Below are 20,133 nucleotides of genomic sequence, written 5' to 3'. Positions count from 1 at the left end.
CTGTGAACCAGACCTCAGATCTGCTGTTGCATTAATCCTGAACTTCCCAGCCTCCACAACTGTGAGGAATAAATTTCTGCTAGTTAGAATTCATCTAGTCTATAGTATTTTGTTATGCTATCTTGAGTAGATTAAAACAAAAGATGACTAGAAACATAAAATATGGTAAATATATATAGTGGAAGATTACTTGGCTTTAAAGGGAAGGATTTTCCTTACCTGGATAGCTTTGAACACATTATGCCAAGTGAAACAAGACAGGTACAAAAGGATGGATACAATATGATTCTACTTATATAAGGTTTCTAGACTAGCCAAATACACACACACAGAAATGATGGCTATTTCCAGGCTTGGAAGAGAAATTAGGGAGTTGCACTGTTTTAATGGCTATGGAGTTTCAGTTAGTAAAATGACAATGTTCTGGTAATAGGTACTGATAAACATCAGCACCTGTACAATATGAATGTACTCAATATCACTGAACTATACAAATGAAACTTGAAAGCGTAAATTTTATAGAATGTATATTTTACCACAGAATCTTAACTAGATAGTAGCCTAAGCAATATATTTACTGAGCTTCCAAGTAGAAGGTGAAGGAAATAAATAGAGTATCAACATAGCAGAAAGTACATTTTTTCCCCTTGCTTTCTGGAAAGACAGCAGTTATAAGAGTACAGGGTAGGACTAAACCCACACCCTGTGTTGTTAAACTTTCTTGTGTGACAGGGACGGTCTGGCATCTATGTATCTACTTTTGGTGCTTGAGTAGGATTGATGCCACACATAGCTCTCCAGATGGCAGTTCATGATAGGGCAACTGGTTTCCCTTGGCGGAAGCAAGAAAGAGCACCAGAAGAGGATATGCTTTATGAAATCGCAGTGTTTTTCTGTGTCCTCTCTTCATTAGAAGCAAGTATTCTCTTCATGAAGTCCAGCCTGCCTTTATGAGGATGGGGTTATGTAAGGACAGGATTCATAGACTGGGGAACTTCTTATAAAAACTACCTACTACTAGGGACCAAACAGTATAATTTCTCAAGTAACCCACTAGTTACCTACGAGTAGCTCATGTCTAGAATCCTAGTTACTCAGAAAACTCCTTAAGAGTTATCTAATTAACTAGCAAAAAACTGGAATGGAGACACGGCTGTGAACAGCAAGACAAACAAGGACTTGAGGCAGAGTTCAAGTCTGGAACTAATAACATATAATTTAAAAATAAATTTCCTGAACAAATTGTACCTGTTGGAAGATCTGATCATTTATTTCTCTTTAAATTCATATTTCCATTCCTCTGTTCACTGACATTCATTCAAATATAACACATCTTTATACCTGGAATTGTTTTATTGATCTCCTTATTCTATGCCAGCATGAAAAAAATAATGTGTGAAAACTTAAATTTTTATTTAAAAATTTCCTATCATAAGATTTTCTTTTTCTTTTTCTTTTCTTTTTTTTTGGGGTCCGGTCGTGGGGCCTGGGCACTGTCCCTCAGCTCTTCAGCTCAAGGCTAGTGCTCTACCACTTGAGCCACAGCACCACTTCCGGCTTTTTTCTTTTTGCCTATGTGGTGCTGAGGAATAGAACCCAGGGCCTCATGCATGCAAGGCAAGCGCTCTACCACTGAGCCACCTTCCCAGCCCCAAGGTTTTATTTTTCTAGACTGAGTTATCATTTATTTATTATTAACCTTAGTAGGTAGTAGTAGTTTTAATGAATAGATATCAGTACTGATCAAAACTACAAAAACTTTCAATGAAATTTGATAATGATAAAATACAAGAAAGTAAAATGTCACAGAATAATTTGTTTAATGTAAAGGAGGTATTTATTCTATTTGTTTGTGCTGTTCCTGGCAGCTTGACTCAGGGCCTGGGCACTGTCCCTGAGCTTTTGTGTTCAAAATAAGCACTTGACCACTTGAGCCACAATTCTCCTTCTGGCTTTTTGGTATTTATTTGGTGATTGGGAGTCCCATGGACTTTCCTGCCAGGCTGACTTTAAACCTCAATCCTCAGATCTTAGTCCCCTGAGTCTCTAGGATTGCCATTGTGAGCTACCAACACCTGGCGATTTTGTTCTTTCGCCACTTACTTCATTTTTTTCTTTCTTGAGTAGTACTTGAAATGAATCAGGTCCATGAGTCAGTGGAGAGAAAATAAAATATTTACGACAATGGTTAAGTGCCTTATTTTCAGGAGAATCACATAATATTCCCATTAAACCAATCCAAACATAAGCAGTACTTGGGAGTAATAATAAATGAACAGAGAAATAGTTGATGTATGGTAGAAAGTCCAGATTAAAATCAGTATGGATTTAGGGCATGTAACAAACCTCTGGGGGGAAAAAAAATCAAAATATTTTCTATGTAAGTCTGAAACACAAACTTACCTCCTTAAAAAAATCCTCTCCATCCTAGCAGCATAGAAATATGTGTTTATAAAGAGTACAAATTTTAAAAATGGCAATAGAGGAAAATAACTCCTGGAGTTTTTCTGTTTTCACCAACTTGTTATTACCACAGTGAATGGAAATAAGCATCACAATAGAAAGTACATTATTTGAGGGACTGCATTCATTGGCTCAAGGAAAGAACTCCATTGGGCCAAGAATATAAACCTGGAAGTGATGCAGTGTGCAGCCTGTTCACATGTGCATGACAAAACTATCATTTCTGCACATGGCTATAAATGATTGTGAACGATCTGTAAGGTTGTCGAAATTCATTGGTACAATAAACAAGGGGTGCTTTTATTGTTCAATTATTGACCTCAGCTGTTTCTTATCTAATCCCCTCCATGCATGAATAATGACAAAACACAATGTCTCTCATGTAACTTTAATATTTAGGCATTTACCAAGTATTGCTGGCTTGATATTTACAACTGCCAAGCCTGGATCACCATGTCTATTTTAGGTTTCCTGTTGTAGCTGAAGAGAACAAGTATGCGCCTCCATGCCTCCTCTGTTGAGATGGAATTTCATGAACATTTCTGCCCCGGGCTTGCCTGTAACTCAGATCCTCCCCATCTCAGTGAGGATAGCAGGCACACCACTACACTCACTATTGGTTTTGAAGAGAGCCTCATATGTAAGTCTAGGCTGGCCTCCAACAGTAATCCTCCCCATCTTGCCTCTCAGCTAATTAGGAGTGATATGGGTCAGACGGGTCTCCCCTTCTCCCCACTGACACAATCACTCATAATTTTTTTAATCTGTGAAAGGCAAAACATTAAAAATTTGTCAATGTAGAAACTTCTCTGTGAAGTCAGGGAAATTTTCAATTGTCCAGAAAATTCACAACATACACAAATATTTATATAGGTTTAGTACCTTACATTTTGTCCACATTACATAAATGTAATTTTAGTGCAGAGTTTCAAATTCTCTTAGAAGTCAAACATGCCATGTATCAATTCCCATTATTGTATTCATTAGAAACTGTGCTTATCACCTGAAAATAATTACCAAGTCCAAATTCTTCAAGAATTAAGGTAAGAAATTAAACCAGGTGTAGTGGCACAGTCTAGAATCCCAGCTACCCATGAGTCTGAGACGAAAGGATAACTTGAGTTTTGGAGTTCTAAGCTAACCTAGGTAACATAGTAAGACTCTGTCTCTGAAATAAAATAGGAAAAATAGATCTCTTTGATTCATTATAGAATATTTTATCTTTCTAAAAACTTTTAAGAATTGTGTTTAATAGAAAAATCCCCAAATTTGGAGTTATGAAAAGAACATATTCAGAGATCATTCTTCTACTTAAGAAAATGTTGGTCATTGTGCTATCCCTTCTTTTGTAAAATCAGAGCCTTTGCTATTAGACAAGGTTTAAATCTACCATTTTCTTTGTTCTTTGAAGTTCTTGTCCTGTTTGCTATCTTTGAAGTCCCTTTGAAGCCTCTCTTCTGTAGATGTCTAGATTTCATTTTTATTCACCCTTACTAGACCAGAACAGTGACAAAAAAAATGTTCAACTTCTACTTTGTTTCTCATGTTTTCACAATCCAAGCTTCCTGATTTGCATTAACCCATGTTTAGAACATGGAAGTCTCAGATAATCATTGATGACCTTGGAGATCTGAGTGGTTCTTCTAGTTCAATGGACTTCCAGTACATTTGCATGAGGAGTCAGGGTGCTAAGCAGAGGGAACCCATGATCACCACTGAGATCAACAGTTATGAAGTATAATCTCAAGGGGGTTCCCTACCCTAACCAGCTTTTGCATGAATTCCGTGCCACTATTCTCATCTCCTTTTCTTTGGCCCTTGTGACTATTCCAGATTAAGAACTGAAGTATGGAAAGTAATTTAAATGTTCAATTCTTTCCTCTTATCTTACCAGTTGACTGATATCAAGCAACCACAGATTTTTTAATTCTTGAGTTTAAATATGTTCAATATGTTTTAATTAGGGGTAGGGGCCCTTATTACCTAGACAAACTGGATACATAATAGATGTTTCAATACATTTTATTTTTATTTAGGGATTTGCTTTACTAATCTTTAATTTGTCATTTTAACTATGTAAAATTATTTTATGGTTACAAAGTCATGAAATACAAAACAAAGTACATTTTATTCATGTCTTCTCTACCCAATTTTCTACTTTCCTTGTGAGTAACCATTCTAAGTCCATTGTATTGCAATTTTATTTACATACTACAAAATATAAACTTTAATGGTATATTTTGATGAGTTTTAGAAAAATGATATACAAAGCTTCATTGTGTGTTATACTTGTATAGCTACTGTACAATACATATACAACATTTCCATTGTGTTACAAATCCATTATGCTTCCCTCAGTACACAGATTATTACTGAACAGCTTTCTGTCAATGTGGATTAAAGTTTCCTACATTTCATACTCTTGGAGTCATTTATATGTACACTCTGTTTCTAGCTTATTTTGTACAGTATAATTTTAATTATCCATATTGTTACATTTATTATTGATTCATTCCATTTTTAAATTAAAGTGACTTTTGTAAGGTCAAAAATGACATGTAATAAACTGCATGCATTTACAATGTGTGATGTGGTAATACTGAAGGAAGAGTTAAATAGCAGGCCTGAAACTGCTATGCTTAGAAAGGTCAGATTTCAAGGATGGGTTTGGAGAGAGTCTCCATCTTCTCTTGCTAAGAGTCTAAACTATATAAACAGCGTGGATCAAGCTAACACCAGACTCCTTCTGGGAGTCTGGGATTTCTATAAAATCCCTAGGTCCTAAGTCCCGATGGGCTCTCCTGGTAGAAAGCATGTCATGTGTGTTGTCTCACCTCATGGCTGGGAGAACTGAGTATATCCTGAGTGACTCCCCTGGGGAGGCTTCCTGGAATCTTCTGCTTGGCTTCTGCTGGACTTTTCTCTATGTACCTTTTCTTTGGATGGATCTGTTTTGTTTCCTTGCGTTGAAATAAATCACAGACATACCTATGACCACAAGCTGGGTCCTGTGAGTCCTCATAGTGAGTCATTGGACTTAGGGACCCCCCCCCCAGAGATAAAGTGTGATATAGATATATGTAGGTGCCATTTCTATTACTTCAAGGTCACTGTTCATGTCTTCTGGGGTGTCTAATCTGCTGTCATGCCTATCCAATTAAATTCTAACTTTAGACTAATTTTTTACAACACTCCATTTTGTTTCTGTTATGCCCTCTGTTTCTCTCCTCTATATGCTCATATGTTCTTTTGTATTCTGAAGTATGTATGCATATTTCTCATCGCTGATAGCTGTTTTAATGTCTTTGCTAATTGTACATTTCCATCACTTCTTTTTTTCTTTTTTCTTTGGGTCCGGTCGTGTGGCCTGAACTCTTGGGCCCGGGCGTTGTCCCTCAGCTCTTCAGCTTAAGGCTAGCGCTCTACCACTTGAGCCACAGCACCACTTCTGGCTTTTTTCTTTTTGCTTATGTGGTGCTGAGGAATCGAACCCAGGGCCTCAGGCATGCAAGGCAAGCGCTCTACCACTGAGCCACCTTCCCAGCCCCTCCGTCACTTCTGAGAATATATCTGGCTAATTTTTCTTCTTGTTAAGTGTCATTTAAAAAATTATTTGTCAGGCTTTTGATAGGATGCTAGACATGTGTTTTCCTTTATGGGATACTCTATTTTGTTCCATTCCTTAAAGGAATTTGACTTTTCTAGCAAGCAGCTAATATAGGTGAACTTTGTTTTTAGGTTCATCTAGGCTGCCGCATCTTTAGGAAGAATCTATCTAGCTTGGCTTTGAAACATGGTTTTTCTGGGTATCTTTCAAATGCTCTGTGTGGTCAACCCGATCGCTACTGAGTCTACGGGAAATGGATGGAGGGGCTGGTAGCTCTCTTAACCCTAGGAATTGCTCATTTGACAATTCCCTGAGCTCATTCTGTGCCTAGAAGTTGTTCTGATCTGAACTTTAGAGGTTTTCTCCTACACATGTGAAGAGAGCAATATTCAGCTGAAGATTCAAAGGGTCTCCTATGCAGTATTTTGGAATTATTCTGCTTCTCCTTCTAACTGTCCTTCTGTCTTTCTCATTCAGACTGCCTCAGCCTTCACTAATTCCAGGCATTTTATCCTCACCCAAAGATTGCTGCTCTCTGTTTGGGTTTTCATTCTCCAAATCATTATCCAGAAATTGCTTCCCAACAAAAGAATCGTATCATTCCTTTTCCCCCTTGATAGAGTCTGTCCTGCACTGACTGCTGCTAGATATTTGAAAATACAAGGAATAGAAAAGTCAGGAGTAGTGGCACACTCGTGTAATTCAGGCAATTTGGTAGGCTGAGGCAGGTAGCTTGATTCATCACATAGAGAATTGCTATCTTAAAGACCAAAAAAAAGTATATGTAATATACTGCCATTTTCTTATGAAAAATATATATGTTTATATTATGAAATGCAGTGACAGTATAATGTCCTACTTTAAAAAATAATTACTTGGATTTCTGATTCAAGTCATGAAAGAGAAATGGAATCTGGAATTCTTTTTTTTTTTTTTTTTTTGGGTCCGGTCATGGGGCCTGAACTCTGGGCCTGGGCACTGTCCCTCAGCTCTTCAGCTCAAGGTAGCGCTCTACCACTTGAGCCACAGCACCACTTCCGGCTTTTTTTATTTTTGCTTATGTGGTGCTGAGGAATTGAACCCAGGGCCTCGGGCATGCAAGGCATGTGCTCTACCACTGAGCCACCCTCCCAGCCCTGGAATCTGGAATTCTTATCCCAGTGTAAACAACTAGAAAACTGGGTGGAGGGGATAATTCATGTAGGTAATTAACACCATTCCTTATAGCCAGGTAATACTCCATTTAGTGGGTATATTACTCTTTATTAAACTAGTCCCTGGGGGCTGGGAAGGTAGCTCAGTGGTAGAGCACTTGCCTTGCATACCTGTGGCGCTGTGGCTCAAGTGGTAAAGCACTAGCCTTGAGCTGAAGAGCTGAGGGACAACGCCCAGGCCCAGAGTTCAGGCCTCAAGACCGGACCCCCTCCCCCACAAAAAAATAAACTAGTCCCTGATTGAACACTTGGGTGATTTTTAAAATTTTTGCTACTGTAACTAGCACTGAAATTAATAACCTTGAGAAAAATGCTTTTATAGGTTTACCAGTATATATGAGATAAAATTTTTCAAGTAGATTAAAATTTTGGTAGATATTAACATAGTTCCCTCTACAAGTTTTAGTTGTTGTTGTTGTTGTTTTGAAAGTCTGTTCCTAGGCCTCTTTGTGCTCAAAACTAGTGCTCTACCACTTTAGCCACAGCACCACTTCTGGCCTTTTCTGAGTAATTTATTGGAATAAGGGTCTCATTGACTTTTTCTGCCCAGGCTGGCTTTGAACCACTTTGAGATCTGAGGAGATCTCAGCCTCCTAAGTATCTGGGACTACAGGTATGAGCCACCAGTGCCCGAGCTACAAGTGTTTTTTTTTTTTTTTTTTTTTTTTATCACATTTATTCTGCAAGAAATGAAAGTGTTTATTTACCCCCAGTTTCACAAATAAAGTGTTCTCAAACATCAAGATATTTGTCAACATGTAAAGAAAAAAGTGTCATACTAGTATAATTTTAATTTGCACTTACTATGAATAGGGTTGAGTTTCTCTTCATACAGGAAAGAGCTCCCTGTATTACCATATTTATGAATTGCCTAAGATGACATCTTATGTTTTCGGTCTAGTTTCCTTGTGGTGCATTTGCCACGGAAATACTTTTTTTTTTTTTTAATATAATCAAGTGTAAAGAATTGGTTCAAGTGGAAAGCATGTTCCTATCAAATAAAAGTCCTTGAGTTCAAACTCTAGTACTAAAAAAAAAAGGTTAAAAAAGTTTATCTTTAAAAAAATTCATTCCTAGTTCTGAAAATTATTTTCATTCCAAGGTTGAAAAATATGCCTGTATATTTATTAAGTACTCAATACTCTCATTTTTTACAGTTAAGCCTCTTAACCATTTGGAATTTTTCCTGGTACGAGGTGTGGGGAACGGATCCAATTTTATCCCCTGTGTTGACTTTGAGTTGCCCCTTTCCTCTGAACTCATCTGTAAAGATGGCAGACTTTAGATACCAATGGGCACTCAGGTTACTATTTCTCAGTTGGTAATGCCCCTAAGACACACTAGCCCATGGCATTTACTAGGAACTGAACTTAGCATTAGTGCCAGTCTTAGTAAGCAGCTTGAGAGGCAGATTAATCTTTCAGGCCTTACCTGTTTGGAAAGTACAATAAAGTCACAAAAAGGAAACTATTCTTACTACCTGGTACAACATCTTGAAATGTAATCTGCATGTTTCTTTGACCTTTTCCACAGGTCTCATTAATCATTATTTGGAAAATCCAAATCCTATTACTGTTATTTACTTTACAGTGTGAACTGGCCTTCCTCATATTGATGTATTTAGCATTCCAGAGGTCTCTGGAAATGTATACATCCGCTCTCATTCTAAAGTGGGTACTTTTTTTTTTTTGATTGTTGTTCAACAATCCAGGCACTCCTCTCTGTCTCTTATTCTCTTTCTCTGTGGCTCCCTTTAAAAGAACAGAATGTCACTTAATTAACCTTTTTCATCTGTGGACAATAATTTTCCACTCATCTTCTGTCTTTGGCTTATGATACTGGTGTGTGTGTGTGTGTGTGTGTGTGTGTGTGTGTGTGTGTGTGTAGGATTGTAAGATCAACAATGAGAAACACGGTAGTTGGAGTTAATCAATTACTTCTTCGTGATAACAGTGCCGGCTATTGGAAATTTTAAAATGAAAAGCACCATCATCTGTCCTGATAAATTTAGCTTGCTAGTTCTAAATTTAGCGTCACTGTTACTTATAAGCCACCCTCCAGGTTAGGCCTGTTGTTACTCCAGCCTCGTTCCACGTGGGCCACCCTGGCGCTTCCAGTATCGCAGGAGGTGTCAGCCGGGCGATCCCGGGCCGGGAGGGTCCGGTCGGGGGCGCCGTGATCACGGGGAGCTCTTCACAAGTCTCAGGGGCTGAGTCGGGGCCACGTTCGAGTCTTGGCTCGAGAGACTTTTTGCACTGTCTTGCAGTCGCACGCACACGCGAGGCTTCCTGGGGACTCCGGGTGTCCCTAGGTGGGGCGCTTGGCTCTGGGCGCGGCGCCCTGGGGGCGGTGTGTGGGGGGATCTGAGGTCCAGGATCCCAGCGTGGTGGGTTCCGTCTGGGCTTGGGCTTCCCAGCAGCGCCCTCCCCGGGGGCGGGCCCTGGCTCTCCGTGCCGCCACGAGTGGGCGGCCAGGGGCGGGTGGCAGAGAGGACGATCGGCTGCTACGAGCGTGCAGCCTAAGCGGCCACCGTGATCGGAAGAGAAGCCAGGCCAGGCGGGGGTGGCGGAGGAACCAGAGCCGAGGAACGGGGAGCCGCCGCCGAAGCGGGAGGCGGAACCTCTGTGTGGGCTGGAGCCGCCGCCGAGGTTCCAGGACGCCGCCCGCGGAGCCCTCCCGCCGCCCCGTAAGGTGCTCGCCAGGTGGCTCCCCACTCCGAGGGCGCCCGGGACGGAAGGAGCCCCGCGCGCGCGCGCAGGGTGCCAGGGCGCACGGCACCCCCAGCGCGGCGCCCTTGAGCCGCACCGAGGTGCAGGTTTGCCAGCCGAGTTGTCCGGCCGCCAAGAAAAGGAAGCGCTGTCCCTTCCCGCTCAGCCCGGCCTCCCCGCCCCGTGTACTCTACACCCTGCCGCGGCCACGGAGGCGCCGAGGAGGGGCGAGCCGCCGCCGGGCTGCGGCGCGGGCCCGGCGGACAGAGCGCCCGAGAGGAGGCGGCGGCGCGGCGCGGGCGAGGGCGCGGCGCGCGATGGCAGCCGCCTAGCCCGGCGGGCGCGGAGCAGCCCCGAGCTGTGGCTCGTCAGACGGGGCGGCTGGGCCGGGGACACGGGCGTCGCTGCAGCCCGGCTAGCAGAGATGGGCACCGAGGCTGGCGAGGACATCACCATCTCCTTGCCGCCCTTCGCCTCCTCGCGCTTTTGCGCCTTCCTCGAAGGCGGCAGCTGCCGGAGGGGAGGAGCGGCGACGGCGACCACGACGGCCCTGGGTGAGCCGAGCCCGCTGCCGCCGCCGCCGCCACCGGGCAGCTTCTGGAATGTGGAGAGCGCCGCCGCCGCTCCGGGCGCCACCGGCTGTCCGGCTGCCACCCCCGGGAGCAGCGCCACTCGGGGCCGGGGCAACTCCAGCAGCGGGGGGAGCCGCAGGACCACGGTGGCGTACGTGATCAACGAGGCCAGCCAGGGGCAGCTGGTAGGGGCGGAGAGCGAGGCACTGCAGAGCCTGCGAGAGGCGTGCGACGCGGTGGGCGCCACCCTGGAGCCCCTGCATTTTGGTAAACTGGACTTCGGGGAGACCGCGGTGCTGGATCGTTTTTACAATGCAGGTGAGTGTGTTGAAACCTGGTCATCTTGAGGGAAGTTTGTCTTTGGGGGAAGGGGGTGTCTCTTCCTGGCCCGTGAAACATGCTTTCAACTTTCTTGCCTCTCACGCAGCGGGGACCGAGCTGCGTGTCGACTCCTGGCGCCCCGCGCTCCCGGGAGAGTGTGTACTCATGCCAGAGGCAAACGGTATTCGTGCAGGAGCCGGCCTCGCTGACCTACCCACGGCCTGGTGCTGGAGCTTTAGGGGGTCGTTGGTTTGAAGAGCTGTTCAGCTGAGTGAGATTTCTTGCCCCCCCCTTTCCCCAGATAGTCCTTCACTTGGTGCCAAACACCTGTGACCCTTTCCTCTGTGTAGTTCTGGGGGTGCTGAAGCAATGACTTGTGCCAGCCAGCCAGCTGCAGCCAGAATGTAGATGAATTTGCATGACCTATTCTATTCTTTCTCATTTTTTCCCTTCAAGTCTTAATGGCTTGAATTTCCCACCTCCTACCCACTTGAACTCTCAAGTATTGCTTTCCCAACTAATAATATTGTGACTAAATGAGTTTGACTATCTGTGTTAGGATCTAGTTCTCTAGTAGTCATCTTCTTATTCCTGCCACATAGAAGGTGGTCTGAAAAGTTTATAATCGTTTAAACTGTTGATATGCTATCTTAATGACTAAGATGAGCTTAATGAAGGTGATTGTTAGCATAATCCATTAAAAAAAAGTATCTTTCTCAACCTATTTCAGATTCATAAAGTGTTTGGTTGTTCTAGTGACCGAAGCAATTAGCTGTCTGTTAGCAAATGTTAACTGATAACATGTTACTGAAATTAACTGTTAGCACCCTGTAATCCAGTGTGGAGAAGACAGACATTTATTTTTATAATTGTGGGTGGGAAACCTGGCTTGAGAATTTCAAGGCAATAAGCTTCGGCGTTTATGATTGCATGCAAGGTTTTATATTTCAATCTTATTTTCAGTTCCAGTTCTCTACAGCCTGTTCAAAACACCTGAAGTAGGCTTATGTAGGTTTTGGAATTCAGCCAAAGCTGAATATTTTAAGAACAAGAACTTCATGTAAGGAAGCCAGACTAAATAAACGAGGACTTTTTGGTTTTCGTATTTTTTTTAACAGTCTTGGTTTTTCATAACTAAACATGAGTATATTACATCTTGGTTCTTTGGTGGCTTGCTTTAAAAATTACATAAACATAACCATAACTTTTCTAAAAATTATAGCATTCTTATTTTGGATTATAATTTGGAAGAAGCTTCAAAGAATTGAAAGATATGAGAGAGAAAAATATTCAGCTAAGTCTTTTTTTAATTTTAATATTTTTATTGTGAAAATACTGTACAGAGGGGTTACAATTACATGGGCAAGATAATAGTACATTTCTTATCAAGCATTGTAGCCTCCTCCTTTGTTTCCCCTTCCCATCTCTTCCCATCCCCCCCCACCCCCCACCCTCAGCTAAGTCTTTAAAACTATGTTTATTGCCCTAATAGATGGGGAGTTTTTTTTTTTTTTAATTCTAGAGCTATAGAAAAACATCTTAAACTCTAAGCTTGTTTGAAATAAACTTTCCTAACAAGACTTTCTTCTGTTGTTCTCCAAATACTTCCTGCCTGTGGGAAAGAAAGGGAGGGCAAAAGGTTACCAAGAGCTGATATTTGAATTGTATCTAATTTATTCTCCAAGCAGGCCTGGGAAAAGAGTACTACTTAACTTTCTATGTGAGAAAAACAAGGGATCCATCACTGGTCCTGGGGTTCCTAGGTGGTAACCGGACAATACAGGATTCCAGTGTGGCCCTGGCTACCTCCAGTTAGGTGGCTGATTTAGTCCTAGAATCAAGGAATGCCTCCCATTTGGGGATAATGGACTGGAAAATTAGGAAAGATCTCTTTTCTCTTTTTAAAAAATTAGCATATAAATAAATTGTATAAAAGGGGTTTCATTAAGATCTTCAGGGGTACATAGGTGCAGTGAGAAATAGTAGAGAGGGAATGCCTTGGGAAAGCCCTTGTTGGGGGCCAGCACCCTCCCACCCCCCTGATTCTTTCAACATGAGCAGGCCTGCAATTAACCCTTGCCCATCTGGACAATATGGATCCTGAAACCTCTCATGCAGCATGAAGGTGTGATAGAATGAGGATGGTATCAGTTTTGCTCAAAGCCTTTGTTTTCCATAACGAGGGTACTGAGGTCTCTCAGTAGTATAACTGTGTTCTCTTAATATTGAAGAGAGGGTCTGTTATTCTTACAGCAGGGGTGGCAAACTTTTTTCTATCAAGGACTAGAGAAGTGTGTGTGTGTGTATGCACATGTGCGTGTGCTGGTACTAGGGCTTGAACTCAAGTGTAGGCATTGACCTTTCACTTTTTCACTCAAGGCTGGTGCTCTATGTTTGAGCCACAGCTCCACTTCTGGCTTGTTGCTGGTTAACTGCCAGGCTGGCTTGGAACCAGAATGCTCAGATCTCAGTCTCCTGAGTAGCTAGCATTTTAGGTGTAAGCCACCAGAGCCTGGCCCAGATAGTAAACACTGGATATTTTATAGTCCTTGAACAGAGTTCTTCTGTGAGAACCACCAGCAACAATACCTAAACAAATTATTGTGGCCATGTCTCAAAAAAGCTTTATTAATGGACACTGTAATTTGAATGTCATAGAATCGACAGGATATTATTCTTTTGATTTTCCTTCATCTATTTAAAAATGCAAAAAAATAAAAAAGTGTTTAGCTCGCAAGCTGTGCCGAATTAGGAATTGCAGATCGCTGCACCATTGCTGGGCGTTCCCCCACACTATCTGCCCTTGAACATTGGGTCACTCCAGTGTAGTGAGCAGAACACTGTCCCTCCCGGTGTAGATGAGTCTTCATCCCAATTCTGCTGTGAATCATGGGTTGTTAGAAAGGCTCCTCCAGCGCAGAATCTGCCTGGAGAGTTAACCACAGGTGGAAATAGAGGAGAACTGAACTAAATTCCTAAGAGTGCTGGGTATCCTGTGAATTTGCAAAGGCATAGCAACTTGGCAAGCCAGGCTGAAGTATCAGAACAGGAGATTCAACGTCTTAGCTCTTCTCTGATTTTTTTTTTTTTTTGGTTGTGGGGCTTGAACTCTGGGCTTGGGCGCTGCCACTGCGCTCTTCAGCTCAAGGTGAGCGCTCTATCGCTTGAGCCACTGGGCCACTTCCGGTTTTCTGGTGGTTAATTGGGGATAAGAATCTCATGGACTTTCCTGCCTTTGAACCATGATCCTCAAATCTCAGCCTCCTGAGTAGCTAGGATTACAGGCGTGAGCCACTGGTGCCCGGCTCTTCTCTGATTTGGAAAGAGTTATTTAAAATCTCAGAACAGTAGAACCTTGGACTAGTTGGCAATTCCTTCTAGCTCTTAAGTTCTATGCTTTATAATTTTGCTATTTTTATTATTACAAATGAATTGTCTCACTTCGTAGTGGTTCATGAACTGCTGGTATAAATCTTATCCCTGACTCTGAGGAATTCAGGGTTGGTAGAGAGGTGGACTCTGTGCTTGTCTGTCACAGTGCCTATGTGAGTGTCCCACAGAAGCCTTGGCTTCCCAGGATACAGCTCCAGAATCAGAGTGTGGATAGGCAGATTCAAGGTGGTCACATTGCAAAGGGGGTAACCCCTAAAACCAGTAAGCAAAGAAGAAGCAACCAGGCCTAGCATTTCAAAGGAAGACAACAATGCCCAAGTAGCTCAACGTTATGGAATGCATAGTTTAATAGTACTACATATTTTTATAGCCTTTCGCTACCTGTGTGTATTGGTGTCTTTATTTTTCTAGGCCTGAACTCAGGGCCTTGCACTTACTAGGCAAGTACTCTACTTCTTCAGTCACACCCCTAGCTAGTTTTGCTTTATTTTTCAGGTAGGGACTCATGCCTTGGACCAAGCTCTTTCTACTTCTACCTCCTAAGTAGAGCATGGACAACCACACCCAACTGTTTACTTTTAAAACAGCACAGCTATTTTATCTTTCTAGAGAATAGATTGCAGCTGGGCACAGTGGCTCAAACCTGTAATCCTAGCTACTTGAAGAGGTAGAAATCAGAGGATCACTATTTGAGGCCAGCGTGGGAATTAAAAACTAAGACATTTGCAAGACTCCCATCTCAGTCAATGACGGTTAACCCAGTTACAGGGAAAGTCAGTGTTTCTGGCCTGCCATCCCAGGGAACATATTCACAGAGGTGCACAAGAACGAGGGTCACAGCCCAGGCCAGCCCTAGCATAAAGAAAGACCCTACCTTGAAAGTGACCAGTGCAAAAAAAGTGGTAGAGTATCCTCCTAGCAAGCACAAAGCTCACGTTCAGAAACTAGTACTACCACCCCCCCTAAGAAAAATATACATTGTAGTGAAAGGTTTTTCACCGACACAGTTATTACATAAGTGTATTTTGATTTGTTCATTGACTATACTTGTCAATCTCATTGTAAGAGGTAAAATGAATGCCCTGTTAACACTTTTTTGGAGATCCATCTTTACACACAAGATACTATCACTCAGATGTACCATGCCAGCAACCAACAGTACTACTCTCCACCCCCTGCATGGCAGCAGTGAGATTCTGCAAACATCAAGAGATGAGAGTTGCCAGTACCACACACTGCTCAGACACCAACTGGCCAGATTTCAAAGAAGAAAAAAAAAGAGGTTGACTAAATACCCAGTCTCTGAAAAATAGCTGGAATAGGCCTTACTATTCTCTCATTTTACTTATGGGAAACATGGAACCATAGTTATATGCATTCATTCAAGTTAAATGATTTAAGATTGCTGGTTAAAATTAGAAGTAATTTTTTCCCCTTACAAACAGTATTACAAGTGATAGATTCTGGGCCTAGTCTACAAGACACTTTCTTAACAACTCAGTATATGGAACCCATTCAGGAGTATTCTGTTTCTAAAACCTCAAGCTGTGACTTTGAATACACCTAACATTGTGCTAGACCAATGACTTTTGCTTTGAAGTAATTTTTGATAGGTAGCATTTTGGTCAGATATAAGGAAAAATTAACTTACATTAGTGGTGGTGAGTTGGGGTGGGAAGGCTGGGAAGAAGCTTTAGAAAAGAGATATCAACAGGACTCATGAATATTTTCATCTCTTCTTTCTTTTCCTCCAAACCTATTTATGGCCCTTGACTTTCTGCTGATGTCAGACCCAGGGACCTTGTTTGGGTTTAAGCCACCTGCCTGCCTCTCGAAGGGACTGGATGAGATCCGCTGCCCACTTCCCTTTTCCTTGCCCCTAGCCATTACATCCGTTGGGGCTTCCTTTTAGCCTGGCTCACTGCACATTGCAATGTCTTGCTCAGCCTTTCACCCTGCAGCAATCGTGGTGAACCGGAAGGAAACACATGTTAGTTGAATTTTAAGAACTTAACTTTTCTATTTTCATCCATATTGTGTTTTCACTTTACTTGAGCTTGTGATGGCTCATTTATGTGTTTTGTCAGAGTGGCATTTGACCTTTCTGGGGTCTGGTTCCTTTTACTTCCAGCTCTTTAGGACTTCCAATTTTGTTTGGTAAAATAAAACATACCTCAATATTGTCTTCTAGACTACTTCTGCATTTCTGTTTTCAAATCCAGTGAAGCTTTTATATATATTTGTGTGTTCATATACAGATGTGTGTGTGTGTGTGTGTGTGTGTGTGTGTGTGTGTATGTAGTCCCAAGCCTTGAAGGAGAGAACAAAATTTGTGTTTTCTAAATAGTAGTTTCCACGAACCAGCTTATTTAAAAAATCAAGAGTACTGATGTGTGCTTGCCAATGTTTTATTTTTTCCAAGTAAGGAAATTATAGAGAAACAGAAAAGTCATTAATCAGTTACCTATTGTGATTGCATACAAGGAAAGACATGTTTGTGTTAAAAAAAATTAGATGGGGTGCATGAGGTAGCTCAGGCCTGTAATCCTAGCTACTCAGGAGGCTGAGATCTGAGGAATGCAGTTTGAAGCCAACCCAAGCAGGGAAGTCTTTGAAACTCTTATCTTTAAGCACTAAGAAGCTATAATATGTAGAGGTATGGCTCAAGTGGTAGAGTCTTGAGCAAAAAAGCTCAGGGACAGTGCCTAGGCCCTCATTTCAAACCCCAATACCAACACACACACACACACACACACACACACACACACACACACACACACACACCATCCTTGCAACAAAGGATAGTCATTTATGTACAGTAAAAATATGAAGAAATTCTGCATCTATTACTCACTTTTCCCATTTCAGTGGGGGTGAGTATAAAAACTTCATTCTGCTAGTCATAGAGTAGTATTTGTCCCCTCTGCCTTAAACTGCCTCCTGGCCTCTTTCCATCTCTTGGCTACTCTACTTGTCGAGAGAATCAGGATAAAATTATGAAAAGAAATGTAGTAGATTAAAAGAAAACAAAATCTCTGTGGTCAGGAAGGGATTAAAAAGAAAAAAAATACCCAGTACTCCCACACATTTTTTTCTCTGAGCTTTTCACTTGTTCTGGCATATCACAAGGGCAGCGGTGGTGACCCCATTAACAACCCAGAGGGTTGTACTTCCTCTTGATTTCTTGACTTTCTGGTCAATTGAGGCAAAAGTATGGGTTTCCTAAAAGAGCTTCACTAGAAATCAGGAAAGAACCAAATCTAAAAAGGAAAGTCCAAAGCACAAAAATAGATTTACTTTTAGAGTTCCCATTTCTTCCCTTACATAGTCAGCTGCAGGTGGTCACGACTGGCCCTGCTTCCCAGGCTCCTGGGATGTGGGTTCCTTTGTTCAGCTTGGTCATCTTGGTTTGCTTGAGACACTAGCTGGTCATTAGAGCTGGTTCCACCTGTAGGTGAAGCCTTGTATTGGTGCATAGCAGGGTCTTGTCTCCTCTACTCTGTGTTAGTGTTTTGGAAGTTTGCTACTACAGGTCAGTTCCTCTGTGGTGACAACGAGGAATGTCCCTTCCTGTTTTAGAGGTCTGGTTTTGAAGCCTGTTCAGTTCCTGTTTCTGGTTTGTAGGATAAAATTGATTCTTGGCTGCTTTATGGAGCAGTGGGAGATTGACAAGCACAAAGCCCAGTGACTGTGTGCCATCCATAGCAAGGCACCATCTTTCCTAGCAGTTCCTCCAAGTGCTCTCTCCAAAAACCACGCCAAATCAGGAAAGGAGACAACCCACAAAGTACATTGTGGGTCAGTGACTCCAAGGCTGACAGAAGTGATGGCTCCTCCCAGAATGCAATAGGGCATTCTTCATATGTCTCCTTTCCATCACCTGTGGGGGTCTCAGCAAGGCTGAGGAGAGTTGGAAATATAGAAGGGGTGGATATTTCTGTCTGAATCCACAGCCACATCAGGGAGACAATGAGAGCCACAGATTTGGGGATGGTACGGTTGTTTTTCTTTTCCTCTTTAGTGCTGTGAATTGAATCCAGGGCCTAGTACATGCTAAGCACATATCCTACCTCTGAGCTACACCCCTAGTTTGGGAAGGTATAGCTTAAAGATACTCTTGCCTTTAGATGCAAGAGGGTGGAGAAACTGGTTATATTTAAGGAAGATACTTTATTTTCAGAGAGTAAGATTAAATTTGCAGAACTTTGTTAGTAGAATAAAAAGAAAAAAATGAAAGCAGAATGATAAACGATTTAAAAGTCCATTTGCTTTCTTTAGATGCTTTATGTATTAGCTTTCTTTATGTCTGGAGGTATTGAGTAGAGGTCAAAAGTGGAAGAGCAAGAAAATGAGATAAAGTTGATTTTTCAAAGTTTTGTCCAATGGTTCCAAAAGTTTAAATAAATGAGAACTTAACATTTTATGTGAGCTCTGATGGTAGGCTTGATATTTTCCAAAACAAAACCAAAAAACTAATATATAATACCTAAGGCACATTGCATGTAATTTTCTTCGGAAAGCCAGAAGGAGAGAGAACTGAAATATTAATAGTGGCTCTTACCAAGTGACATTTCCCAGAGAAGACCTGGATAACTTCATTGCCACATAGTAGCATTAAACATTCCATTGAAAGCAAATCTTTTCTCTCACAGTGGTTAATCAACAATAAGGAAAGCAGTTGCCCTTGTCTATGATTCATTCGGAAGGAATATTTCTTTGTACAGCGAGTCTCTAAAAATGGCCATGGCTGGTTACATCACTGCTTTCTAACACTTTTGGCCTCTTCATTACCCGTGAACTTTTAACTTAACTGAAACATAGAATAGAGCTGGTGAATATGCAAGAACATTGGGCCCTTTGACCCCAAAACCATGTAAAACCAACTATTTAGCCAGGCATTGGTGGCCCACGCCTGTGATCCTGGCTACTCAAGAAGATTGGGATATGAGGATTGAGGATCTTAACCAGCTCAGGCAGGAAAGTTTAAGAGATTCTTATATCCAATTAATCAACAAAAAACCAGAAGTGGAGCTGTGGCTCAAGTGTTAGAGCACCAGCCTCGGGTGAAGAAACTGTGAACTAGACCCTGAGTTCAAGCTTCAGTATTGGCACAAAAACAAACACTCAACAACCCTCCCCATAAAACCCCCAAAGTAAGTATTTGCATAAGATAAAATTTTTCCCCCTTAAAAAAAATCATGATCTCTATTTCTTATTTAAAAAGCCCACCCAGGCTATTATATGTCAAATGCCTGTTAATGGAACAGTAACGTTAAGTAGTCTACTATATTGTAACAAATATCGTTTACAGCCCAGGAAGCCAGAGCCAGGAATGTGGTCCCTGTTTCCAACATCCACTACTTTTCCCTCTAGATACATTTTTTTCCAATTTGTCACTAGGTCCTAATGGTACCCAGAGGCTAGGTCAGAATGATCTAGATGTTCAGTGCCATGCTATCTCCTTCTTTTGACCATCTTGTTGACTCCCTAAAAGAAATAGATAGGGTAGTATAATTATCTTTGTTTACAATGGCAAAGGATTTGGGACTTGGCTGGTAAGCTCTTCCTAACTTCTAAATAATCCATATGATTTTCCTGTTACACTACATAGTATAGTGAAGAATGCTGTGGGGTTCATTGCGAAGTTCCCCCTTGCAATAATAAACATCCACAGCAGATATCCTGTTTAAGAGCATCAGGACTAATTTTATGGTCCATGATGGTAGCATGATTATGTGGAAGACTCATGGAGGTGACACTTGCCTTTCAGTCCTTGGTAACTTGCTGTTAACAGTTGCATGCAGGCTGATTGTGACATTTTCTCTCAAGTGAAGAAAAGAGCCTGGAGCTTAGAT

General features: G+C 42.0%; 1 protein-coding gene across 1 annotated transcript in view; it reads left to right on the top strand.

Annotated features, from left to right (window-relative positions):
* Positions 1–10,292: 10,292 nt before the first annotated feature.
* Positions 10,293–20,133, top strand: part of Map3k5 (mitogen-activated protein kinase kinase kinase 5) — a 181,772-nt gene continuing 171,931 nt past the window's right edge. Inside the window, exon 1 of the mRNA XM_042701048.1 lies at positions 10,293–10,882. Coding sequence (XP_042556982.1) covers positions 10,417–10,882 — 466 coding nt within the window. The 5' untranslated portion in view covers positions 10,293–10,416. The remainder of the gene's footprint in view (positions 10,883–20,133) is intronic.

This window comes from Dipodomys spectabilis, unplaced genomic scaffold, assembly GCF_019054845.1.
Source record: "Dipodomys spectabilis isolate Male_0828 unplaced genomic scaffold, ASM1905484v1 ptg000001l, whole genome shotgun sequence".
NCBI classification, from domain to species: domain Eukaryota; kingdom Metazoa; phylum Chordata; class Mammalia; order Rodentia; family Heteromyidae; genus Dipodomys; species Dipodomys spectabilis.
This window is presented reverse-complemented; position numbering and strand designations above follow the sequence as displayed.